Source organism: Lissotriton helveticus, chromosome 2_2, assembly GCF_964261635.1.
Source record: "Lissotriton helveticus chromosome 2_2, aLisHel1.1, whole genome shotgun sequence".
Taxonomy (NCBI): domain Eukaryota; kingdom Metazoa; phylum Chordata; class Amphibia; order Caudata; family Salamandridae; genus Lissotriton; species Lissotriton helveticus.
Window position 1 is genome coordinate 147,622,594 of NC_136060.1, and position 27,176 is coordinate 147,649,769.

The 27,176-nt window shown below is 44.6% G+C and overlaps 1 protein-coding gene across 2 annotated transcripts in view; it reads right to left on the bottom strand.

Annotated features, from left to right (window-relative positions):
- Window positions 1-25,788, bottom strand: part of GABRB1 (gamma-aminobutyric acid type A receptor subunit beta1) — a 1,683,231-nt gene extending 1,657,443 nt beyond the window's left edge. For both annotated transcript variants that reach the window (XM_078678962.1, XM_078678961.1), the window contains exons 1-3: window positions 25,327-25,788; window positions 25,102-25,193; window positions 24,784-24,851 (exon numbers count right to left, since the gene is read on the bottom strand). In XM_078678962.1, coding sequence (XP_078535088.1) covers window positions 24,784-24,851; window positions 25,102-25,193; window positions 25,327-25,406 — 240 coding nt within the window. In that variant the 5' untranslated portion in view covers window positions 25,407-25,788. The remainder of the gene's footprint in view (window positions 1-24,783; window positions 24,852-25,101; window positions 25,194-25,326) is intronic.
- Window positions 25,789-27,176: the final 1,388 nt, after the last annotated feature.

Sequence of the window (27,176 nt, forward strand, 5' to 3'; positions counted from 1 at the left end):
TTCAAAAGCTTAGGCACTAGATAACCAAACGATCGCCCCCCCCCCCTCTCGCTCTTTTGATTCTGACGGTAACCAGGAGAGAGCAATTGTTAGGTCTTACTTCTCTTGCACTATTGTATGGTGTGTTATGGTGAATGAGGATGTTTGGGCCATGTGCATATTTTACCTTGTGAGCAATGCATAAAGCCTTGAATTCAATTATTTTCCTCACTGGCAACCAGTGAAGACTTAAATGTACATGTATTTATATAGCGCAAATCACCGACACGGTATCTAAGCGCTTGCTTAGGGAACCCGTCCTGGTAGTCCCCTGTGAGAAACCCCGGCAGGGTGTCCACAAGGTGAAAGCCAGGCATCCCACCGCGAGGGGCCGTAGTGGAGATTAAGCAAGCTATTGCCCAGAGTCGCAGAGTGTGACCCCGTGAGTCGAGTAGGCGCCGGAGCGAGAATTATCGAGTCCGTGGAATTTTTGAGCCCGAGACCCGCCGAGGCGGGGAATCGAACCCTGGTCCACGGTCGATCTCGGCTTCCGGGTCTGCCGCCTCTAACCACTGAGCCCCAGCCAAAGCTGAAAGCACGGACTGTGTTTTGGTAAGCCCAGCAGTATTCGGGCTTCAGAATTTTGAATAACATGCAGTTTACCAATCACATAGGCAGGGCTGCCTAGCTAGAGGGAGTTACCATAGACAAAGTGTGGAAGTACAAGACCTTGTATGTACACTCTCTGAGCATCCAAAGGGAGCCATTTAATTGTCCTTCTAAGGGCTTTCAGGAGACCAAAACATGTCCGTGCCACTTACTTTGCCTGGGCTGCCATGGTAAAGTCTTTATCTGTTGGTACCCTCAGGCTCTTTACTTTCGTTGTGGGGGAAGAGTGGTCACCCAGGCACGAAGGCCAAAGATTGTGGTCCACAGTGCTGGATTGTGTCCAATAACCATAACCTCATTTTTTTGCCATTCAATTTAAGGCAATTAGTTGTCATCCAGCTGTTCACCTTCTTCAGGCAGATGGGCAGAGTCTCTGAGATTAGGCTGGTAGTGGGGGATAGGGAAACAATGATATGGGTGTGGTCAGTGTAAAACACCATGGTAATGCCTGATGAACAAATAATGTCAAATAATGTCAAGCTGAACCCTGTGGAACTCCACAGGGAAGGGAAAACCTATTGGATGTAAAGTTGTCCCAACAGACCCTTTGTTCTCTTGTGGTTAGGAACGAGGTGAGGAGGGTTAGAGATGCCTCTTGAATTCCTATTTCCTTCAGCTGTTGCATCAGAACTCAGTGGTTCACTGTATCAAACGCGGCTGATAAGTCAAGAAGTATCAGGAGGGCTCTACCTCCTCCATCCAGCTGTTTGTGGATATCCTTAGTTGCCATGATTAGCGCTGACTTTGTGGAGTGCCTTTGTCTGAAGCCATGCTGTGTAGAGTCCAAAAGATCATTGGTGTTCAAATAGCCAATTAGATCTTGATTAATTGATTGTTCTAGAATGTTTACCGCCAGCGGCAGGCAGGATATAGGTCGGTAATTTTTCACATCTAGTGGGTCAAGAAAGGTTTTTTTTAAAATAGGTCTAATGCACGCTTTTTTCGAGGAGACTGGATAAGTTTCTGTACCAATAACTATATTCAGAAGCAGAGTTAGGTTGGAACTGGCTAATGACGCATGTTTCCAAGGGTCAGGGACTAATCCAGCTTCCAGAGAGATGTAAAAGATAGTCGTCAAGGCAGAAATGATAATGTTGGCTCCCCTCAGTAATATATTTATAGGAGCCGGATCCAAAGGAGAGCATGACTTGACTGTATTCGCTGCTACACTGATGATATTAATATTCACTTGAGGGAAGTTTAAAAAGTGCATTGAGCCCTCTTTAGCTGGGGTGTGTATACTGGAAGACCCACCAGTCCCACCAGCCTAACCATGTATATAGTTAATTAAAACCATCATAATCTACAATCCAATTAAACCATTCAATTTTAAAAAGTAAACGCAATACTAGAGCATTATAATAATTTTATAAATAGATATGTAATTATGAAAATAGTGTCCTCATTACCCTTTGACCATAACAGATTCTTAGCTATTCGCAGAAAAAACAGGATTGAGATGATAGTAAATTGCACTGTGTGCTCATAGATGTATGAGCTTTGCTGTGGAAGTAAGCAAAGTAAGTGGCTATTTTAAAACGTGGGCAACAGGAGAGTCCAGTCAGAGTCTAGTTTCCACCCACTGGTCAGCTGCAGGAAAAGGCCTCTTGAAGCTTGCTGTGTTGCTGCAGCTTTAACAGGAGGCCATTCTTATGACCCTTGGGACCACCTCTTTGTCATGAGGGAGAGCCGGCCCAGTCATCTAGGCTTTTCTCAGATCTCAGGCAGCAGGTTCAGACCTCTGACCTTCAACAAGGCCAGGAGATCCCACAGACCACTGCCTACTCTTCAAACATGAAAATAAAATTTTAATTTTTTTCTACACACAATCCGTTTTCCTTTAAGGAAAACAGGCTGCATTGAAAAAAAAAGCTTGCTTTATTTAAAAGCAATCACGGACATGGTGGTCTGAAGCATAGATATAGGAAAGGGTATGCAAACAAGAAAAGAAAGAAAAAATAATGAAGTAATTTTAAACCTTGCAGCCAGGTGCCAATCTGTTGCGATGGTGGAGGTCCCACTTACCCCAGCTCTTTGGGCACAAGCCTGCAGTATTTTAAATTGCGGGGACTGCTGGTGAAGAATTATCAACAAATGTGCTCCTGTCGACAAACAGTAGAAATTCTGGCAAAAAATATAAATGTGAGCGACTAACCTGTTGCATAAGGACATTTCTCCATGTGAATCACTGGCATTTCAGCTGTTTTGTGACTGCAGTGCTATGCATTAAGGTTATAAACGGTGGAGCTGTCAGAAACACATCAATCGGGGGACATTGCCTAGTGGGCTGAATGGAATGTCCGCTAATGTATGTAATCTTAACATGTTTTCTTCAAAAATCAATCTATGAAACAAGATTAACAGAAAATGTGGCCCTTACTCTAGTTCTTGCCTCAGGTTTTTGAGACTGGGCTTACACGACCTCTGAATGGCCTACATTTGTCTCTTCTCCTTTGCAGTATCTCTAGGAACGATAGAACCTTTGACCTCTGTAACGTAGCACTAACTCCAAAATGCTGCCTTTAATATCTAATCTCTTTTAGCTTCATCCTGATAGTGACTAAGACTGTGCATAATCGTGCCTGAGTATCTACGTTTGTACTGGTCGAACTTTGAAGGTTATATTTCTACTACAATCCACGTTAGCTCTGATTGTTTGAGGCCGGTTATTGTGAAGATTTTCATTTCGGTCCAGTGATAAAATCTAGAGGACTCTAACATTGGCCTCCCGAAAGTTATTTTCCAGTCTTCTCTCCATACACTGATGGGTAAAGTCTCAGCAGCACTTTCCTAAAATTCACTGAATCCCTCTTAACCCTCATATTTCTTCTCAAGTGGTTTTAAGAAGCTTTCCATTTCAGTATTTGTTTCTTAATTTCCTGCTGCCTCTGTATCCAGATTGTCTTGTTTGGCTCCATTCGATCTTTGGTCCAGTTCCCACACTTTCTATTGGAAAGCCTTGAGAGGAACCATTAATGCTATTTGCATGTTTAGTTAGGCCTGAAATCTTATAATACTTGAATATTGTAGGACATTTGGGTACTGGTTGACTGGGGTGTGATCCCTGGGCAACCAGCAACCACAATCCTAGTCAAGGAAAGGCACAGGCAAACCCCGAATTAACCTGTGCTCACCCCTGATAGCTTGACACTGAGCAGTCAAACTCAACTTAACTTAGAGGTAACCTGTAAAGTTTTTGTACAACATTTCAAACAGTAACACAGTGAAAACAGACCAAAAAAGAATCCCAAACCAGTTTAAAAATTAGAGCACAACTTAACAAATAAAATAAGACCAAAACAATAAAAATCCAAATAGTAGAACCGGAGATATTACATTTTTGAGGTTTTAGTGAAAATAATGTCAAAAAGCCCTAATCAGCAGTGGAAATCTGGTCTCGCCAGACTGGGACAAAGCCACGAGTTCAGTCCGGCTGCGAGGGAGCGCAGGCCAGCCACAGTGACCCAGTTATGCCTGCTCAAAAAAGTACCTTAAATGCGGGTTGCAGAGCATTGCAAGGATCTGTGTCGAAGATGCGGCACAAAGCCAAAGCAATGCGTTTGGTTCCCAGGTGCAGCGAAGCTAAGGTGCGAGGTCCTGTTGTGTTGACATTGAAGGAGCACGTTTTTAAAAATCATAATACATGACACATTTAAATGAAAAGCTGAAAGTGCTCTTTGCCCATGTTAGACACAGTGACACATGAAACTGGGCCAAGTGTAGTACAAGCACCATCAAAACGTGAGATGAAGTAAATACACATAGAAAGTATCAGTAATTCATATACACAAAATTGCACTAATGAATTTCTTATGTACATTTTGCTTATTAATGTTTACTAATTAAACTGTAGAAAAGTTGTTGCAAAAACGTGTAGAAATAAGGGAGGATCTTGAAATTTCCCTAGTTTCTATAGGGTATGAAAAATGGAAAACAAATTTTGTGATGTGAATTTAGAAAATTATACACATATTAAAGTTGGAAAAAATTGTGGTAGTAGGTATTTCCATTGTTAACTATTTACATGTAATAACGTTTGGTGAAAGTGACATACTTTCTCTATTTGAATTGATTTTATTCATTATATTTGATGTTCATCTAGGGTCTATTCCATTTCCAATATGTAATGACAAACGCTCTTTTGAAAATGCTATTTCCTGACTTAATACAATACCCTATTTACAACCAGTGAAATGTTGCCTTATTGTCCTGTACATGTACCAATCTCAACATTTCTGAATGTTTCTTCAATGTTTATGGTGAAATATTCCTGTGGGAACAGGACGTTAGCTATTTGCTATAGATGGTTACTTTGTATCTCCTTACACCAATGTTAGGCCTATGTGGACTTCCAAATCTCTCATTTCTCATGACCTGCATGGGAAAGCATCTCACTCTTGCAAGTATCTTAGGTGACCTTATGTGAATCTAAATATACAATGGTCTTTCGATGGTGGTGTGATGCTACATCACTGAGATGTTTGAGAGACTTTGTAAAAGAAGAAACCCCGAAGGAGGGGTAACACCATACTTTTTTTTCCCCCATATGAGAGGATGCTATGCTGATCGATTTTTGAGAACTATCTTTTATTGGGACTGTTCTTGCTGAGGCTACAATTGGCGGCTGATGGACTGAAACCTTCTTCACCGAACCATTCCACATTTCCTTTTCTTTTGTTCTATGCCAATGGACTCGCCCTTTTATGGACTTTAATTTGAGGCATTTACCCTTCTTTGTAGGATTTGAGCTATTTTACAACGAGCTATCCCTCTGCCTTAATGGTGGTGGGACTTTAAAACTCTGTAAACTGATTTAAATAACCATCCCATATAACCTGCTTATATGTTTGGCGCTTTTATACAAGCTGTCACATTCTAAACTGAAATTCTCAAACAACTGCTTATTGCAATAAATTTTGATTCTTTAATACAATAACCCAATTAATCTTAAACCTGTCTTAGTCTATTATTGAGTCCTGTTGATTCTTCCATTCAAACTGTGCAGTTCACTGATGACTTAAATGTGTTGGAGAGAGAAACAGTGAGCCCTGTCAGAACGTGTGTTACTTCTTTTGTTTTGTGTTACTATTGCAGAGCTTTTGGTCTGTGCAATCTTAACGCATTTTAATATTTTCAAGAGGTTATGCCTTCCCCTTGCTATTCTTTATTTTTACAGTATGGTTATAAAAGTGGCCAATTTAAATCTGACCTCAGATTTGTGAGTTGGCTGTCAATTAATGGTCCTCATTGACCAGCTAACAAGCTGTTTTGCCACCCTAATTTCCAGCCCTCCTATCAGTGGAGAAAGATTTGTCAGAGGATCATTGCTTCTGTGGTAAATGGAAATGTTGCAGGTCTACGATGGTAAACAGCCCAGTACGGTTGGAGTAGTAAGGAAAGTAGGTGCATAATAAAAAATGCTACCATGCTTCTGCTGCAACAACATCGAGGATCCTGTTTGTGGGTTTTGCGATGAGCAGTCCAGTGTCGGGGAAACAGTGGGCAGTGTATTCCACAATCATTAGCGAAGCTGCCATTGATGAGAGATACAAGGGCCTTGGCTAACGATGCGTCATGCAGTGGAGGTTACGGAGGCAAAGCAGGTTGTGGCGGTGATGCGAGTATTTGCAACAGGTCTAATTCTCTAAAAGTAACATTTTCAGTTTCGCAATTTAAAATCCGACTTCACCATAAGTTAGGATTTTAACTTGTGAATCTAGAGTCACCAAACTTGAACTGGTGATCTCTTTCCATTTGGAAAATTGCACTTATAAAATGTAAGAAGGCAACTTCAATGTTGTCCTATGTCAGAAATAGGTCTTGCAGTAGTGAAAAACGTATTTAAGAGTTTTTCTCTACCAGGACATGTAACTCTTAAAAGCACATGTCCTCGTTTTAAAATATATTGCACCCAGCCCTCTGGGCTTCCAGGGCCTACCATAGGGGTGTCTTGCATGTATTAAAAAGGAAAGTTTGGGGCTGGCAACAAGTGTATTTTGCCAGGTTGAAATGGCAGTTTAAAACTGTACACACAGGCTTGGCAATGGCAGGCATGAGACATGTTTAAAGGTCTACTTAAGTGGGTGGGACAACCAGTGGTGCAGGCCCACTAGTAAGATTTACTTAACTGGCTCTGGGCACATGTAGTATCACTTTACTAGGTAAAATAAATATGCCAATTGATTACAAACTAATTCTTCCATGTGTTAAGGAGAGACTACAAACACTTAAGCACTGGTTAGAAGTTGTAAAGTGCACAGAATCCTAAGACCAACAAAAAACGAATGAAGCAGAAATAGGAGGAAGGCAAAGTTTTGGGGATGACCCTGAAGAAAGGGTAGGATAGTATTGCCCTACCAAGCTTGATGTTTGACCTAGCATATTTTGGCATGATTTCCCTTACCTTTTGCTTTCTGCCCCCCTGCTTTGACTGTTTGCTGAACTTTGTTTTGCTGGCTTTAGAACTCAGTGCACTTTTTCACTCCTGACCTGTGATGAAGTGCATGTGCTTTGTATCTAAAATGTAATTGCATTTGGTTTCTCCATGATTGTCATATTTGATTTACTGATAATACCCTAGTACATTGCAGTATATGTGGCAAGGGACTGTAAATCAAATGCTACTAGTAGGCCTGCAGCACTGATTGTGCCACCCATGTGAGCAGCCCTTCAAACATACCTCAGGTCCGCCACTGCAAAGTGTGTGGGTTTGTGTGTGCAGTTTTAAACTGTCATTTCAACCTGGCAAGTTCACCTACTTGCCGGGCCCAAACCTTCCATTTTATAGCATATTAGTCAGCCTTAAGGTAGGCCCTAGGTAGTCCCCTGTGCAGGATACAGTGTATTTAAAAGGTAGGATATGTACTTTTGAGTTTTTCATGTCCTGATACTGAAAGACTGCTAAATTCGTTTTTCACTACAGCAAGGCCTATCTTTCCCATAGGTTAGCATTGGAGTTACCTCGTAACACTTTACAAGATTAACTTCCAATTGGGAAAATATGGGAAGAGTAAGTTTATTGTCTCTGGACTCACAATTTAAAACCACATTTTTTAATAATGTTGGTTTTTTAAATTGCAGGTCTGAAAATGCCACTTTTAGAAAACTGAACAAACGCAAGGAGATGATGGACGGAGCACTGAAACTTTTCAGACACTCACCCCCAGTCACAGATCTGGGTTGCATCCATTATCGTTCTTTAGCTCACTTCACCACCCCAGTTCAGACACAGCTATACGCAACTCAGTCTTGACCCTGTGCCTCATGGGAACAGTCCAGCCCGAACTGTCAAGCCATGTCTTTCCTGGACCGGAAACAAGCATCCTGGGACTGGTTAAGGGCTAACAACCCTCATCAGCCATCCTAGCTTGAATCCAGTGGCAAAGTAAGCAAGGGACGCACGTCTGGGCATACCCTGCCAACTTAGGGCAAACAGAGCAAACACAAGGAGATGATGGACGGAGAACTGAAACTTTTCAGACACTAACCCCCAGTCACGGATCTGGGTTGAATCCATCATCGTTCTTTAGCTCACTTCACCACCCCAGTTCAGAGCTAAAGGCAAATCAGTCTTGACCCTGTGCCTCATGGGAACAGTTTAGCCCGAACTGCCAAGCCATTTCTTCCTTGGACCGGAACCAAGTATCCTGGGACCAGTTTCTGGCTAACATCCATCGACAGCCGGGCTAGCTTGAATCCAATGGCAAAGTGAGCAAGGGACCCACGTCTGGGCATACCCTGCCAACTTAGTGCGAACAAAGTAAACACAAGGAGATGATGGACGGAGCTCTGAAACTTTTTCAGAAAAGTTTGCTCCTTTGTATCATGGTACAATTTGCTCTCCCCTTAGTGTCGACTGTAGTGTCAACACCACAGTCACCACTAAGGGCGCTCCACTTATTGTTGACTGTAGTGTTGACATCGCAGTCAACACTGAGAGGAGAGCAAATTGTGCACTGCATGTACTATGATGCAAAGAGCAAACTTTTCTGGGTTATGATGTAGTGTCTGGCCATACCCTTTTTCCTGCCCAAACTATTTTTCAAGACCTCCTCTACCATTTATCACACATTCCTAATGTTCCTTTTTGTAAAAATTCCATTCCAGCCTATTGATTATACTTTATCCGGCCGAGCTGTAGATTATGGCTCAAGCCGGAGAGTACGGGCCTAACCGGAGAGTACCGTCCGGGTGCAGAGAGTACGGACCGGGTGCAGAGATTCCGGCCGACTGCGGACATAAAGTTAGGAGTCGTAAGTGATTTCTGTGAATACCAAAAATCGTAAGTGCCTTCTGAAATACCAGCAGTAGGAAGTTTAGGATTTTGTCTCAGATTAGTTCGGTGAATCGTCCCAATATCTGCCTCTACTAATTACATTTTCTTTTTTGTCATACTGTTATCATATTATTTATTCAATATTACTCTGCTTTTAAAATTGGTTTGGGATTTTACTTGTGTTCTATTTTCACTTTATTACTGCTTGTATGCTGTATAAATATTTCACACATTGCCTCTAAGTTAAGCCTGGCTGCTTTTGTGCCAAGCTACCAGAAAGTTAAGCACTGGTTTATATAGTGGATGTTGTGGCTCATCCTGAAAAGGATTGGGTTTATTATTTGAGCGGGGACTTCACCCCTCTCAACTTATAACCCAACTTCTTAGTGTATCCAATATGGAGTTGATGCACCAAAGTAAAGTAAAGTCCACATTTGTAAAGCGCACAATCACCCGTAAGGGTCTCTAGGCGCTGGGGGGCCGTCGGGAAGATTAAGCGAGCTATTGCCCAGAGTCACATGGTGCTGGGCTAACCTGCCGCCGGAGCCGGGGATCGAACCGTGGTCGCCAGATTCCAGCGTCAGTCGCCCTGGCCGCGGCGCCACGCGGCGCCACACCTCTTCCACCAAAGGTTAGAGAGGCTTAAGCTAGTTTTAACTGAGAGTGAGTGAAGTATTAAAGTTTACCTACAAAGTTAAGTAAAGTCAGAAAATTTCACCTTGGGGTTTCTCAACTTTGCCTGACTTTACCTGTGGTAATACATATCCAGCACAGCATGTCATGTCCACTTGGGGAGAAATGTGTTGGGTCACCACCACACAAGGTAGAACATGTCAAAGGAAGTAATAGGATAGGGGGAGGCTTAGGAAAGGCACTTTGTTTGGGGTGGGCTTAGTGGGTGAATGAGCATCTGGAGACTGATAAGGGGAGGCGTTGTGCATCCAGCAGAAGATGATGCCACGTCGGAGCTTGCTGCTGGGGATAGCTATCAAGTGGTGACTGTCCACCTAGAGCCCTTAGTGACCCTAAGTGATAAGAGGACATGTTTCCTCAACTGAAAAAGGTATGCTAATGTCCATTTTAACTGAGTCTCAATAGAAAGCAAGCGCTTTAGAAATACCCTAGCATAACATGCAACAGAATCTTCTACATGTGATGCAAAAACAAACCCATGGGACACTCGGAACGGGGCCCCAAGTGTTTGATGTTGCTTTTGTTTTTTATTAGAGAAACAGCAAACAGGGCAGCTCTACACTGGTAGCACCTGGATAGTCAATAGTCTAAAAAAACAATAGTTCCCGTTGAGAAAGCCCTAAGCCTGAGCTTCCTCGGCCTGAGCAATTGACGCACACACAAAATATAATAACACCAAAATGTACTATTATCAATCTTTTCAGATAAACAATTATTTGACAGTGGGTGCTCCAGTGAACAGATCAGTGATTGTGATACGTGTGCAAAATAGTGCGCTAAGTGTAATTGATGAACAGATCCAAAAACAAAATAACAATGTAGACTAATTCGCAAAACAAATTCAATCCTCGTTCAAAGTTTGAGTACATCCAACAAATGCCAGTCTACATGTCATAAGCATTGATGTATCGACCCCTTCATATTATTCTTGGAGAGGGGTCTTCATCAGGTCTGGTTGGTAGCACATAAAAAATGTAACACAAGTGCCACCGAGTCCTACAATCCTGAATGTGTGTTCTCTTTCGTGGATAAACAAAACTGCTACTGACATACAAGCCACCATCAGCCAATCAGGCTGGATTATCTGCGTCTTGTCTGGCTGAAAGACTGATAATAGTACATTTTGGTATTTTTATATTCTGTGTGTGTGTCGGGCAAAGGAAGCTCAGACTTAGGGCTTTCTCCACAAGGACCATTGTTTATTTATCCTTTTGTTTTTGATGAGGCTGTAAATGTTAATTATCAGCCCTAATGAAATAATGAGTCTCAGGTGAACACCATGGGTCTGGTATTTTTCAAACAGACACTGCAGTTGCTAGACGTTGCAGCAATGTTTGGCTGGCACTCTGGGAGAAATGGGACATTGCTACAGGAACAGTAATTCCTCATTCCACAGGGTGTTTTAGGGTCACACCTGAATACTCCCTGTAATCCGCCAGTGTTAGAGATAGATCTTGGATCAAGTATTCCAGGGCGGATGTTGGAACAAGCGTAATAAGGTCTACAAGGGCTCCATTCGAGTGCCTCTGTGATTGAAATGGGGTTGGTCCAAGACTTACTGGTAATATCAAAATTATGAGGTCTGTGAATTTACTGCGGATGCAGTACGATTCACTTGTGGACTTCACCTGCTCCCTGCAGTCAAAATCTCCAGGGAAACTCTGTGGGAATATAATAAGGAACTACTAGTGGGATCATGCTCCAAATTCTCTGATTTCCCCATTTCTGATGGCACTGTTGTGGTTCAACTTGTAAAATCCAGGTAGTCCCTGGACTCATGATTTGGCGGTCTGTTCCACTTCCAAACACCCTGACCCCGCCCCCCCTCTTCACTGGCCTCCGCGCTCAGCCCCGCCCGGACCCCCTCTTCCGGGGCCCCCTACCTACGCTGCCTGCCCAGGGCCACCATGAGCCTAGAGCCGCCCCTGATTCACAATTCTGCCCCATTCAGCTGGGATCACATCCACTGCCTCTTAATTAAACAAGGTGGAAACAGTAGTGGCTAGCAGGGAACTGGAGTGGAGGGGCAGGTGGGGGTCATGTGGGGTGGCAGAAATTAAAACATTTAAAAAAAACACTTACCTCCTTGCCGCATTTCTCCTCAGTCATCTCTCCTACTTCGTCCCTCGTTCTCTCTGTGCCGGGAACCAGGAAGCACACAGACTCCCTCCCGTAAGCCAATCACAATGCTGCAATGCAGCACTGTGATTAGTCCGAGCGCTTTGGCTCGGTGCTTGGACGGGCAATGAGAGGGTGGGCATGTTGGCCACCAGCTGTGTAATGCAGCCAGATGGGGAACCTGCAAAGTGCGCAGGAGAGGTTGGCTGGCGCAAGAGGGCCGGCCAAGCAGTTCTGTGCACTTAAAAGTGCAGCAACCACTCTTCCTCCCTGACGTCACATGAATTCCAGCCCCGCCCAACCTGGTCAGAAAAAAAAAACCATGATAATATATATACATTTTTTTTTACACTGCTCCACGAAGAGAGGGGCAACGCTCCTCCGCCTTAGCGGAGGAGCCGCCACTGGGTGGAACGCATGCAGAACGCCCTGTAGCACAAGAATTCCTCATTCCGTGCAGTGAGGAGTGCAGGGATTGAGGAATGAATGTGCTGTTCAGCATTGTTAGAAGGTGTATGTGTACTTCATGCTGCATTCTTTCTGCCGACGGACATTTCTCCACTTGCACTGCAGCACATAATTAAATAGTGCTGCAGTTGGAGATGATAAATGCCTGCCAACAGGTTGGGAAGGGGAGCAGGGGCGGAGGGGTACCCTCTCATTAAAAAAAGAAAATAAATCTGCTATCACCGCGGGGCAAGCACCGGTGTACACAGTCGGTGATGGCAACACAGTGAAATATCCACAAATCGTCATAAGCTTAACAATGTAATTACCTTAATGGTATTTGCATTAAGCTTGTTACACTGTCCGGCCCCTGACAGTGCACCAAACAAAGTTTCCCAGCAGGGGAGATTCTTCATGGCATCTGTCATGGAGAGCGCCAGCAGGACCCTGCAGGTAGGAGCCGCACACATGCTTTAATGCTAGGGAAGTTGATTTTAAGAGCACTGTCAGTCGTCCAAACCATGTATTCACCTTAATGCAATTGTCATTAAGGTAAACACATTGCTTGGCACCTCACAGTACTCCTGTTGGCTTTAGGCTTTTTTCCACCAACGGAGTTACCCTGATTCTACTCCGCAGGCTAAAAAAACAGGTGAATTTTTCATGTTTCCAAAGTGCACTTTTTCACTCCTGACCTGTGATGAAGTGCATGTGCTTTGTATCTAAAATGTAATTGCATTTGGTTTCTCCATGATTGTCATATTTGATTTACTGATAATACCCTAGTACATTGCAGTATATGTGGCAAGGGACTGTAAATCAAATGCTACTAGTAGGCCTGCAGCACTGATTGTGCCACCCATGTGAGCAGCCCTTCAAACATACCTCAGGTCCGCCACTGCAAAGTGTGTGGGTTTGTGTGTGCAGTTTTAAACTGTCATTTCAACCTGGCAAGTTCACCTACTTGCCGGGCCCAAACCTTCCATTTTATAGCATATTAGTCAGCCTTAAGGTAGGCCCTAGGTAGTCCCCTGTGCAGGATACAGTGTATTTAAAAGGTAGGATATGTACTTTTGAGTTTTTCATGTCCTGATACTGAAATACTGCTAAATTCGTTTTTCACTACAGCAAGGCCTATCTTTCCCATAGGTTGGCATTGGAGTTACCTCGTAACACTTTACAAGATTAACTTCCAATTGGGAAAATATGGGAAGAGTAAGTTTATTGTCTCTGGACTCACAATTTAAAACCACATTTTTTAATAATGTTGGTTTTTTAAATTGCAGGTCTGAAAATGCCACTTTTAGAAAACTGAACAAACGCAAGGAGATGATGGACGGAGCACTGAAACTTTTCAGACACTCACCCCCAGTCACAGATCTGGGTTGCATCCATTATCGTTCTTTAGCTCACTTCACCACCCCAGTTCAGACACAGCTATACGCAACTCAGTCTTGACCCTGTGCCTCATGGGAACAGTCCAGCCCGAACTGTCAAGCCATGTCTTTCCTGGACCGGAAACAAGCATCCTGGGACTGGTTAAGGGCTAACAACCCTCATCAGCCATCCTAGCTTGAATCCAGTGGCAAAGTAAGCAAGGGACGCACGTCTGGGCATACCCTGCCAACTTAGGGCAAACAGAGCAAACACAAGGAGATGATGGACGGAGAACTGAAACTTTTCAGACACTAACCCCCAGTCACGGATCTGGGTTGAATCCATCATCGTTCTTTAGCTCACTTCACCACCCCAGTTCAGAGCTAAAGGCAAATCAGTCTTGACCCTGTGCCTCATGGGAACAGTTTAGCCCGAACTGCCAAGCCATTTCTTCCTTGGACCGGAACCAAGTATCCTGGGACCAGTTTCTGGCTAACATCCATCGACAGCCAGGCTAGCTTGAATCCAATGGCAAAGTGAGCAAGGGACCCACGTCTGGGCATACCCTGCCAACTTAGTGCAAACAAAGTAAACACAAGGAGATGATGGACGGAGCTCTGAAACTTTTTCAGAAAAGTTTGCTCCTTTGTATCATGGTACAATTTGCTCTCCCCTTAGTGTCGACTGTAGTGTCAACACCACAGTCACCACTAAGGGCGCTCCACTTATTGTTGACTGTAGTGTTGACATCGCAGTCAACACTGAGAGGAGAGCAAATTGTGCACTGCATGTACTATGATGCAAAGAGCAAACTTTTCTGGGTTATGATGTAGTGTCTGGCCATACCCTTTTTCCTGCCCAAACTATTTTTCAAGACCTCCTCTACCATTTATCACACATTCCTAATGTTCCTTTTTGTAAAAATTCCATTCCAGCCCATTGATTATACTTTATCCGGCCGAGCTGTAGATTATGGCTCAAGCCGGAGAGTACGGCCCTAACCGGAGAGTACCGTCCGGGTGCAGAGAGTACGGACCGGGTGCAGAGATTCCGGCCGACTGCGGACATAAAGTTAGGAGTCGTAAGTGATTTCTGTGAATACCAAAAATAGTAAGTGCCTTCTGAAATACCAGCAGTAGGAAGTTTAGGATTTTGTCTCAGATTAGTTCGGTGAATCGTCCCAATATCTGCCTCTACTAATTACATTTTCTTTTTTGTCATACTGTTATCATATTATTTATTCAATATTACTCTGCTTTTAAAATTGGTTTGGGATTTTACTTGTGTTCTGTTTTCACTTTATTACTGCTTGTATGCTGTATAAATATTTCACACATTGCCTCTAAGTTAAGCCTGGCTGCTTTTGTGCCAAGCTACCAGAAAGTTAAGCACTGGTTTATATAGTGGATGTTGTGGCACGTCCTGAAAAGGATTGGGTTTATTATTTGAGCGGGGACTTCACCCCTCTCAACTTATAACCCAACTTCTTAGTGTATCCAATATGGAGTTGATGCACCAAAGGTTAGAGAGGCTTAAGCTAGTTTTAACTGAGAGTGAGTGAAGTATTAAAGTTTACCTACAAAGTTAAGTAAAGTCAGAAAATTTCACCTTGGGGTTTCTCAACTTTGCCTGACTTTACCTGTGGTAATACATATCCAGCACAGCATGTCATGTCCACTTGGGGAGAAATGTGTTGGGTCACCACCACACAAGGTAGAAAATGTCAAAGGAAGTAATAGGATAGGGGGAGGCTTAGGAAAGGCACTTTGTTTGGGGTGGGCTTAGTGGGTGAATGAGCATCTGGAGACTGATAAGGGGAGGCGTTGTGCATCCAGCAGAAGATGATGCCACGTCGGAGCTTGCTGCTGGGGATAGCTATCAAGTGGTGACTGTCCACCTAGAGCCCTTAGTGACCCTAAGTGATAAGAGGACATGTTTCCTCAACTGAAAAAGGTATGCTAATGTCCATTTTAACTGAGTCTCAATAGAAAGCAAGCGCTTTAGAAATACCCTAGCATAACATGCAACAGAATCTTCTACATGTGATGCAAAAACAAACCCATGGGACACTCGGAACGGGGCCCCAAGTGTTTGATGTTGCTTTTGTTTTTTATTAGAAAAACAGCAAACAGGGCAGCTCTACACTGGTAGCACCTGGATAGTCAATAGTCTAAAAAAACAATAGTTCCCGTTGAGAAAGCCCTAAGCCTGAGCTTCCTCGGCCTGAGCAATTGACGCACACACAAAATATAATAACACCAAAATGTACTATTATCAATCTTTTCAGATAAACAATTATTTGACAGTGGGTGCTCCAGTGAACAGATCAGTGATTGTGATACGTGTGCAAAATAGTGCGCTAAGTGTAATTGATGAACAGATCCAAAAACAAAATAACAATGTAGACTAATTCGCAAAACAAATTCAATCCTCGTTCAAAGTTTGAGTACATCCAACAAATGCCAGTCTACATGTCATAAGCATTGATGTATCGACCCCTTCATATTATTCTTGGAGAGGGGTCTTCATCAGGTCTGGTTGGTAGCACATAAAAAATTTAACACAAGTGCCACCGAGTCCTACAATCCTGAATGTGTGTTCTCTTTCGTGGATAAACAAAACTGCTACTGACATACAAGCCATGACATACAAGCCACCATCAGCCAATCAGGCTGGATTATCTGCGTCTTGTCTGGCTGAAAGACTGATAATAGTACATTTTGGTATTTTTATATTCTGTGTGTGTGTCGGGCAAAGGAAGCTCAGACTTAGGGCTTTCTCCACAAGGACCATTGTTTATTTATCCTTTTGTTTTTGATGAGGCTGTAAATGTTAATTATCAGCCCTAATGAAATAATGAGTCTCAGGTGAACACCATGGGTCTGGTATTTTTCAAACAGACACTGCAGTTGCTAGACGTTGCAGCAATGTTTGGCTGGCACTCTGGGAGAAATGGGACATTGCTACAGGAACAGTAATTCCTCATTCCACAGGGTGTTTTAGGGTCACACCTGAATACTCCCTGTAATCCGCCAGTGTTAGAGATAGATCTTGGATCAAGTATTCCAGGGCGGATGTTGGAACAAGCGTAATAAGGTCTACAAGGGCTCCATTCGAGTGCCTCTGTGATTGAAATGGGGTTGGTCCAAGACTTACTGGTAATATCAAAATTATGAGGTCTGTGAATTTACTGCGGATGCAGTACGATTCACTTGTGGACTTCACCTGCTCCCTGCAGTCAAAATCTCCAGGGAAACTCTGTGGGAATATAATAAGGAACTACTAGTGGGATCATGCTCCAAATTCTCTGATTTCCCTATTTCTGATGGCACTGTTGTGGTTCAACTTGTAAAATCCAGGTAGTCCCTGGACTCATGATTTGGCGGTCTGTTCCACTTCCAAACACCCTGACCCCGCCCCCCCTCTTCACTGGCCTCCGCGCTCAGCCCCGCCCGGACCCCCTCTTCCGGGGCCCCCTACCTACGCTGCCTGCCCAGGGCCACCATGAGCCTAGAGCCGCCCCTGATTCACAATTCTGCCCCATTCAGCTGGGATCACATCCACTGCCTCTTAATTAAACAAGGTGGAAACAGTAGTGGCTAGCAGGGAACTGGAGTGGAGGGGCAGGTGGGGGTCATGTGGGGTGGCAGAAATTAAAACATTTAAAAAAAACACTTACCTCCTTGCCGCATTTCTCCTCAGTCATCTCTCCTACTTCGTCCCTCGTTCTCTCTGTGCCGGGAACCAGGAAGCACACAGACTCCCTCCCGTAAGCCAATCACAATGCTGCAATGCAGCACTGTGATTAGTCCGAGCGCTGTGGCTCGGTGCTTGGACGGGCAAGGAGAGGGTGGGCATGTTGGCCACCAGCTGTGTAATGCAGCCAGATGGGGAACCTGCAAAGTGCGCAGGAGAGGTTGGCTGGCGCAAGAGGGCCGGCCAAGCAGTTCTGTGCACTTAAAAGTGCAGCAACCACTCTTCCTCCCTGACGTCACATGAATGCCAGCCCCGCCCAACCTGGTCAGAAAAAAAAAACCATGATAATATATATACATTTTTTTTTTTACACTGCTCCACGAAGAGAGGGGCAACGCTCCTCCGCCTTAGCGGAGGAGCCGCCACTGGGTGGAACGCATGCAGAACGCCCTGTAGCACAAGAATTCCTCATTCCGTGCAGTGAGGAGTGCAGGGATTGAGGAATGAATGTGCTGTTCAGCATTGTTAGAAGGTGTATGTGTACTTCATGCTGCATTCTTTCTGCCGACGGACATTTCTCCACTTGCACTGCAGCACATAATTAAATAGTGCTGCAGTTGGAGATGATAAATGCCTGCCAACAGGTTGGGAAGGGGAGCAGGGGCGGAGGGGTACCCTCTCATTAAAAAAAGAAAATAAATCTGCTATCACCGCGGGGCAAGCACCGGTGTACACAGTCGGTGATGGCAACACAGTGAAATATCCACAAATCGTCATAAGCTTAACAATGTAATTACCTTAATGGTATTTGCATTAAGCTTGTTACACTGTCCGGCCCCTGACAGTGCACCAAACAAAGTTTCCCAGCAGGGGAGATTCTTCATGGCATCTGTCATGGAGAGCGCCAGCAGGACCCTGCAGGTAGGAGCCGCACACATGCTTTGATGCTAGGGAAGTTGCTTTTAAGAGCACTGTCAGTCGTCCAGACAATGTATTCACCTTAATGCAATTGTCATTAAGGTAAACACATTGCTTGGCACCTCACAGTACTCCTGTTGGCTTTAGGCTTTTTACCACCAACGGAGTTACCCTGATTCTACTCCGCAGGCTAAAAAAACAGGTGAATTTTTCATGTTTCCAAAGTTCCCAAATATTTTGACCAGCCTTAGCGTAAAGAGGCCCTTAGAGCATTAACTGAACAATTGCTATCCAAATACTGATTACATTTTTATTTTTTTATTTTCCTACGGCAAAGTAGTGTTATCATTTTAATTCATAAAGGGGTTATTTATCAGTCTAATCCGGGTAAAAGGAAGTATGAAAAAAAGAAAAAGGAAATTTTCAAATGAAATCTTCCAACTTAGAAATATTTTTACATGTTCAGTTTTGCAACAGGTTGGGAAGGAGCTCTAATTAAACTGAACTTATCAAGGCACAAGCTTAGATTTTAGGCAGTAAAAATAAGTCACTCATATTCAGGAATATATATGATGACCGTGAGAAGGAGATTTATCCTAGTTTTATAGTATTTATTGTTTTTATATTTGTGTCTGTATTTATTAATATCTATTTTTGCTAACTGTCTCTTCATCCATATTTGTTTAGGATTGTTTTAAGAAACAAAATGCAATTAGCATAACTTCCCAATTAACTGACGGATGTGTACTTATACTTGAATGCCTGCCATGTTTCAAAGCAATGAATACCCATAAATGATAACTCAATAAACTAGTATGAAAACATGCATATTTTAGTATGAACCTTGTGCACAACTACGGTTGTTTAAACCTTGTATGGAAACGTGCTCACTTTTAACTTCCTTACCTGTACATTTGCATACTTAATGGCCTGTCAGTCTTAATCGACAGCATCTAGAATCACTCAAAATACAACTTAACTTCTGTTAATATACATATTTTAAAATAATTTCAGCCAGGAAAATTTATGGTTTTCTGTCTGTATTCATGTGTAAATATCAGTCAAAAATAAAAACTAGGAACCTTGGATATGGCTCCGTGGGCTGAGTGTGAATTTGGTGGATCTGTGAGGTGTATGGGCAGGATGGGCCATATTGCCATGATGGCTGGGGCAGTGCAGTGGCCTACCACGCTTGCACTTCAAAGGACTTGCCTCCAGCACACACAAGGAAACCCACCATCAGCCTATTGTCGCCCGCAGACAGTGTAGAGCCTTAACAGGGGAAGTCAAGTACTTTCCAGAACCAGATGTGTAGTTAGGAGTGGGTGTCCCTGCACACATAAAGGCTGGCACCATGTATAATATTGAATCTTTGGAGCCACTTGTCAGAACACTCCTGAACATGTGCACACTACAGCAGAAAGTCTGTTCTGCTGCCAGAGAACTGCCCTGATGCTTGAAGACTGCCTTGATGTTTGCGAAGGAAGACTGGACATGCTTGCCTTCATCCCAGGCTACACTAAGTGACTCTAAGGGTCAGTTGGCCAACCTCCTATTTGAGCTACAGGGACATAGCAAGCTCCAGAGGCCTCTCTGCAGCTGCCCAGTTGATCTGCTGAAAATAAGCCTGCCTGGATGAAACTGGGCCTGTCGGAGCCTAGCTGCACCCTGCTGAAGTGAGCTCCTGATCTCCAAGCAGCCCTCAACATTTTTCTGGCCTCAATATGTGCTCCTCTCAAGACGAAATGGTGAAATCATGAAGCTTGGGCTCTTTGTGACTATGAACGGGCTCCTTCACACTGAGACTCTGCTACCCGTGAAGACTGCCAATGCCAAATCCGGTGAAGACATTCTCTGTGGACTACAGTGACAACCGGCAAAGCGAGATCTACCCTTTGTGTTATAGCTGTGACAGCTCACAGTAACTCCTATTGTGAAGCTTCAGAAATTACCATCCGACCTGCTCTTCACGCTGCAGGAAAGGCCATACGTGATGCTCTCCCTACTCCTCGCCGCCTCCTCCCTTGATAAGGTAACTCTTTCAGCTAAACCAATTTGATCCCTGTATTCGATTTCACTCTGGTATAATTGTATTTATTAAGATTTACTCTATTTTGTTTACATTTGTTTTGGATTTTTCTTGTGTTGTGTTTTCACTTTATTGCTGTTTTTGTGCTGCATATTTTTTTGTATACCTTGCCTCTACGTGAAGCCTGAATACTTTGTGCCAAGCTACCAGAGGGTCAAGTACAGGTTATTTTACTGACTTTTTATGGTTTATACTGACAAGGACTGTGTTTTTTTGCCTGAGTGGGGCTTCCACTTCCTCAACCAATAACCCAGTTTCTTACAGCTACGCATAGGTCTCTGCATCTGACACAGTGGAGTAGCCTCAATGGGGATGTTTGGGGTGTGAAAATCCCCAAATAAAGGCATTCTTGGCTTGGCAGTTGGGTCTGGGGGGCCGGAATCTGGTCTGCTATGTCTTTGTTGGATTTATTATCCTCATTTCTCTAAGAAGTTTTAATTGTTTATTTTTTGGATGGTGAACTTATATATAGTGACCAGATTACTAAAAACGTTATTAATTTGCACAGATAAAAGTACTCCTTGAACAGGTGCAAATATGTTCCTTTTTTAAATTCACAAATATTGGCAGTACTAGGCATGAAATGTTGCACCAGTTGCAGTATTACAGACATTCTACTGGCAATCAAAAACCCAAAAGGTGATGGACTGTCTATCACAAACGTTTGACATCTCACCCCACCACTTACCGGGCAATTGTTTTTTTTTCCTGCCAAAGGTAAATTTGAGACTCACATCCCACTGAATCTTACTGGCTAAGCTATATCCCTGGTCATTTGGGCAGGTATTGCCCAGTCCCCGCCCCTACACCCTGATTCGGATCCAGACGGCAGACAATCCACCCACGGGATCTCACCCCGAATCTCACTGGCTAAGCTACGCCCCTGGTCAGATACTCTCCCTTGTAAACTGCACTGAGTGATGCTTCTGAATGAACAATTTGTGAATTTGACAGCCAAAATTAAACTTTTCACATCCTTCACCTATGTGTTTTAACAACCGGGTGTAGATGTAGGTGTAGATCTTTCCTGTTTGTGGCTTGCGCTAGATTTTGTTTCTCTTGTGAAATCTTGCAGATGAATTTGTAGACCGTTGGCTCTTGAGAAAATAGTGAATAAACGACTAATTCAGATCCCCCTTTCGTCACGAAAGGAGCCAAACACCCTATTATTTCAAACATGAACCTCACATGTTATTAACTTTATTACAGTTATTGTCTTCTGAGGCAACCCAGAGTGTTTGTTCTAAGGTAAGGAAGGTAAAACATTCTGCAGTTGCATTGTCCATGTTTAATGTCTACCTGTGTGGCCAGGTCAAAGCCTCCATTAAACCTTTTGCATGGTGTTAATGGAGAAATTGTCTACTTTGACCAGTGTCAGAAACAGTGGAAGGGTTATGTTTATCTTTTTGCCTCAGTGAGAAAAAGGCCATGCCAATTATACAACATTTCCGTACAAAGATCATCTTAAATTAATTTGACATATGAACATAGATACAAGTATTGCACCACAAATTGACTTTTACTACAAAAAAAATGTTAAAGAATTGTGGCCCTGGATGGTTAACAGCCCATTGTACAATGGCAACGCTCCTGTCGTACAAAGCCCTGAAGACTGGGCCAATTTCACGCATTCTTGTGGCGTAGCAGAAGACAAATCATAAATGTTATCAGTTTAACTTCAGAAAGTCTGAAAAGAGGAAGTAAGTGAGAATGCTGCCCACTTAGCTCCTCATAGAAGACTACCACCAGAATACAACTGAGAGAACAGTTATACAAGCCTCATACTCGACCTCCCATGCCGCACCCACATCACACGACACCTCAGGAAGCTTCACTGGCTTCCCATTCACTAGCGCAGCCAAATCAAACTTCTCACTCACACATACAAGGCCCTAGACAACAAACATAACACAAAAATACTTGAATAGCCGCATACACTTTCAAAAACCCACCATACACCTATGATCTGCCTCACTCTCATTCGCACACGCTCCTGCAACCGCAAAAGCAAAGCTAGAGGCTGCTCATTCTCCTACATCGCACTCAAGGCATAGAACGAACTCTCTCAACGGATGTATGACATTACAACGCATGCTTTTACATCGCATGCCTTTACAACGCAAGTATTACAACGCAGTCCATTACAACGCATAGTGCTTTGGGTGCTGGATAGTGAATAGTTTAATTTACTATTCCAACTCCAGTCCCCGTGGACACTAGGGAAGGTTGTTGGATAGTAAATTAACCTATTCCCTATCCTAGAGCGCCCCCCAGAGCAATGCGTTGTAATAGTTTGCGTTGTAATGGTTGCTTTGTAAAGGCTCTGCGATGTAAAAGTTGCGTTGTAAAGGTTGTTTACCCTCTCAACACATCCTCATCACTTCTTAAGTTCTGCAAGAAGCTGACGACCTGGCTCTTCATGTAACACCTTGGGATCACACACCTACACACCTGCCCAAGCACATAGATACCCTCTTGGGTGATTAGTGCAGAATACTAATCAACATAACATAACATAGCATACATGTCTGGAAAGCTGGACTAAATAACACCACTGAATGACAGGACAACAATCCCCTTCAGAGCATGCGCGCTCTTTTGCCTTCTTCGTTGCACGTGTGTGTGTGTGTTCAGTCCCATCTCTTTAGATTAGTTATTTCATTCAGATATATTTATTTTATACGTTGTTTAATTATATTAGACATTTGTGAAGGAAGGAATCATAAGCAATCATACCTAGAAACCGTGAGTGGCCAAACAAATGAAATACTGACTGACAATAAGGCAGGTATGTTGACTGTAAGGCATGTGTGCTAAATCATAATTCTTAAATAATATCAGTGTTAGGGCTAAGAATTATAACAGATAATAATGGGAATCACATTAGCTCAACGGATGAAAACAGGACCTTTGCAAAACGAAAAAAAATCAGTTATGCAACCCTGTTCTGGCTGAAAGGGAAGTGAAATGAACCAAACACTGACTCTGCATCTCTCGACAACGCGCTGACAGATAATGTGGCATTTTCCTAACAATAGATTTCAAAATGTGTGACCAGAGGGCACAACCGCTGCAGAAAGATGTACCCTGTGTCCTACAAGCTCTTTATATAATTTTTTACGTCACTTATTTTAAGAATGTATTGGCCTCTGGAACTATCTGCAATAAATGTAAGTTTGTGCAGTTAGGAGTGCCTGGGTCTTCCACGCGCATTCGTTCCATAAGGAAGCGTAGTTCAGCGGTGTATCACCAGCAGCATAGTTTAAAAGAGAGCCCGTACTTTCGGGGCGCAAGCCTATTGGCCTTCGTGCTAGCAGCGGAGGTTAAACGGGGATGCAGGGAGCAGGAGTGTTCGTTCCCCCTGCCTAGTAACTGGCACGAGACCACGGTCTCCCCGAAGGAGCGTGTTCTGCGTCATATCCACAAATAGGGCTTAACTTCACTATGACGTTAGAGCACCACCGGATGCAATCTGAATACTACTTACTATAACAGCATGGCATTGGCTAACTGAGCACTAACAAAAGAGTCTCTGACCCGCATTCCTGTTTCAGGAAGTCGTGCAAACAAAGAGTGCAACCCTGTACATTCCAATTCAAGAAACTTGTGGGGCATTGAGGCATGTCACACTGGATCTGCATCGTGCAGCGGGAGGTCAAACACGTGCTCCTTTGACCTTCTCGCCTTTCTCCCGTACAGGGACAACACAGTTGGGATGGTTCACTCGTCTGCCATTCCACCCCCGCGCACCTTGCCAGCGAGACCCCGTCCTCACCCTCTGTCACTAACTAGAAAGACGTGTAACTACAAAGCTCTCAACTGTCTTCCCCGACCCTAAACACAAACCGTGGCAGCACTTCGTTGACGTTCCTCTCAGCAATTACAGCCACCTCGGGTAGCACATTCACGGCGGTGATTAAAGAACACACTGCCAACCTCGTGCTCTGCCTGATAACAGCAATCCAAGACTCCCTGTGGGGAGAGCGACGCTTAGCATCGCGCAAGTGAAGAGCACGGTGACGGGGGACGGGGATACCTGGAGCTGTAAAATGCTGCAGAGAGCAACACAAGCATTTGTAGGGAGCTGAAAGAGGCAATAAAATCAAGCAATCAGCAGATGGCGGCATATCATATTTAAAAACAATAAATATAGGTACACATGAGTGTGGAAACTCTTCAAGCGCAGCCTCAGTCACCACCGGGGCTGTAACAGTTCACAGCTCAGGGTTGGAGCAGCTAATAGCAAGTAAGCAACTAATACCCAGACATTGATTAAAATACCCCTATGCCATGTTGCCTGTCAAGGAAAAAGCAGTTTCAGAATTTGTGGATTGCGAGCCAGGTGTGAAGACTTTAGTGGAGCTAAGAACAACCAGAACAAAAATGGAGACCAGCCAAAAATGACGGAAAAACGCAAGGCACTAACAACTGAAATCAAAAAAAGTTACAGGAAAGTTACTCCAGGCAGCCAACCCTGCCCGTAGCAGATTTGTTAACGCTGACATCAGTGGGCTGTACTCACCATGTTGACTTCTGAGACCATATCTATGCTGGCCACGTCTATCCTCATTCCAACATCCACAGGAGCCCCTGCAAAGCAAACAGAGGCCGGTGCCAACAGGTGAGCACACAGGTATGCATGCTTGAGCACTCATCCGCATATCCAGCACGCTGCATAAGACCCTGCCTACAGCGTCTGGGGCACATGAACTACTCAGGGACAGACGCCAGGCACACACACAGTATTACACATACGGCGGGCCCCTGTAGCCGTCCCACAGGGCAAAGGGAGAGCGCGGGTGTCCTAGCGGGGCCGATAGACTGGCAGGGATCGGCTTACCTCCAAAGTCTGGCCTCAAGCGGATGTCATATCCTTTCAGCAGCCTGTCTACCGTCTCCTTCACGTAAGACATGTTGCTGGGCTCGTTGACACTGCAGGGGTGAGAGCAAGGGGCATGGGTCATTGTATGACAGGCACAGCTAGAGCACCATACACAACACCAACATACCTCTACCCCGCTCCCCTAAAGCCCACCAGACACGAGGCAACCACCGACTCACTCACCTCTGCGCGCAGCAGACCATGGCCACCATGACGGGAAATGACAAGATCCCGAAATACCCTCGCTCCCGAGCTGTCCACATTCCTGGCTTGGGGGGCCGAATCGCTCCCGCGAGCGGCAAGGGAAGATTCAAGGGAAGCAACTTAGTCCAATGCGGTGCAAAATCCGGAGCCCGGGCGCGCCTGCGCACACCCGCGGCCACCGCTTGCCTGGCAAACAATTTCCCTTGCAAAGCAGGCGGCGCGCAGCGCAGACTCTTCCGAGCAGGGAGGGGAGTTCGGGCTCGGATCTCTGCGCCTGTAGAGCATCTGGGGAAGGGTGAGCCGGGGGCTGTTCACCGTGTGCCGCGGCCGCAACGGGGCTGAAGAGGCTGTGCGCACCCCTCCCCTGCACACAGCAGCGCGGTCACATCCCTCAACATGTTAAGGGAGCATTTTAACCCGAACCCGTCCGTGTGCGCTCCCCTCCCTCCCTCATGCCGGATGTGAGCTGCTGCTTGGAGATGGAGGGAGAGCGAGGAGGCTCATTGGCAGGCAGCGTGCCTCTTCTCTTTGCACTAAGGGGGCGAAGTGCTCCGAGATCAACAGCCGAGCTTTATTTACATTCAACCCACAGTCTCGCCGGATGATGGCATTAAGCAATATCGGGGCAATGAATGGGAGTCTGCCGAGCCACGCTTCTGAGCGTGGGTGGGCGAGGGTGGGGGCCACTGAGTGTGAATTCCGCATAGCGAGCATTCATTATCTTAAATATTGTGTAAATCGTCTGGAGGCTAAAGATAGTTATTTGCGGTGCGGCTCCAGCCCCAGTTCTCGAGGACAGTCGTCATGCCGACAGAACTCCTAGTGGTCTGAAATACTTTACGTGTATGTTTACTGTTTGCCATCCACTATGTACCGCTGCCCTCCGTACTACTTAACGAAAGGCAGTTCTGTTATTTGAACCGAGTACATATAGATTCTGACGTCTGTACTCTGACGACTGAAATCTGCTTCATCATTGGACAGAAGTGCGGTCAGGGCACGGTGTGTTTGCCTGGAATTGGAGGTACAGTCCTCTTCCTTCCTGAGTCGGTGCGGGGCCTCAGTTACTTATGTCCAATGCCTTATAGACAAACCTGCTACATTTCCTCAAAACAGACAATAAACACAGCAGCACAACTAAACGCAAGAAAACCCATCCACGCCTGACCTGTTGAATGTCTTTTTGCCAGCCAGGCGCTTCAGCGACTCATGGTCCAATCAGAACTACCCAGAGCAGTTAGGTGAAACGTACAGGACCAAGGACAGCACCTCGACTCCTATGCCTGGCCCTGGGACACTGACGCCTCATATTTCAGTTAGGTCACTCTGCTTTGATGTGTCGAATGGTAAGGCGAGGGGCTGTTAGTAGCGGCCTAGGTCAGCCAGAGAAGCGCCGCACAGGGCAGGGAGAGGAAGCGGTCAGGACCACGGAGAGAGCCCGGCCCTGGGGCTCTGCATTGTGCCCGAGTGAGAGAATTATTTCTTCCTTGTTTAACTGTGTGACAGGCGGCACCACAAACGTATGTCGGCTGCTTAGTCTTGTCAGCTCAGCCCTACCCAGGACACATGGTCAGCGACTAGCTGCCGCCTCCCCCCCAATCCGGCACCCAACACCCAGGAACGTGGACACGAGACGTCTTTACTTTTTGGAAGGCGGGCGCTAGTCACCCGGCCGTATTTATTAAAGTATGAAATTAAAAAAGGTTTTAATTGCATAATCAACAATTTATACAAAAATCAGCAGGACATTTATATACACAATTATTATCAACAAGTTTGAGAGCCTGACCTTAACAAAACTCTAATACATGTTGTTTCCTAACCGAGAC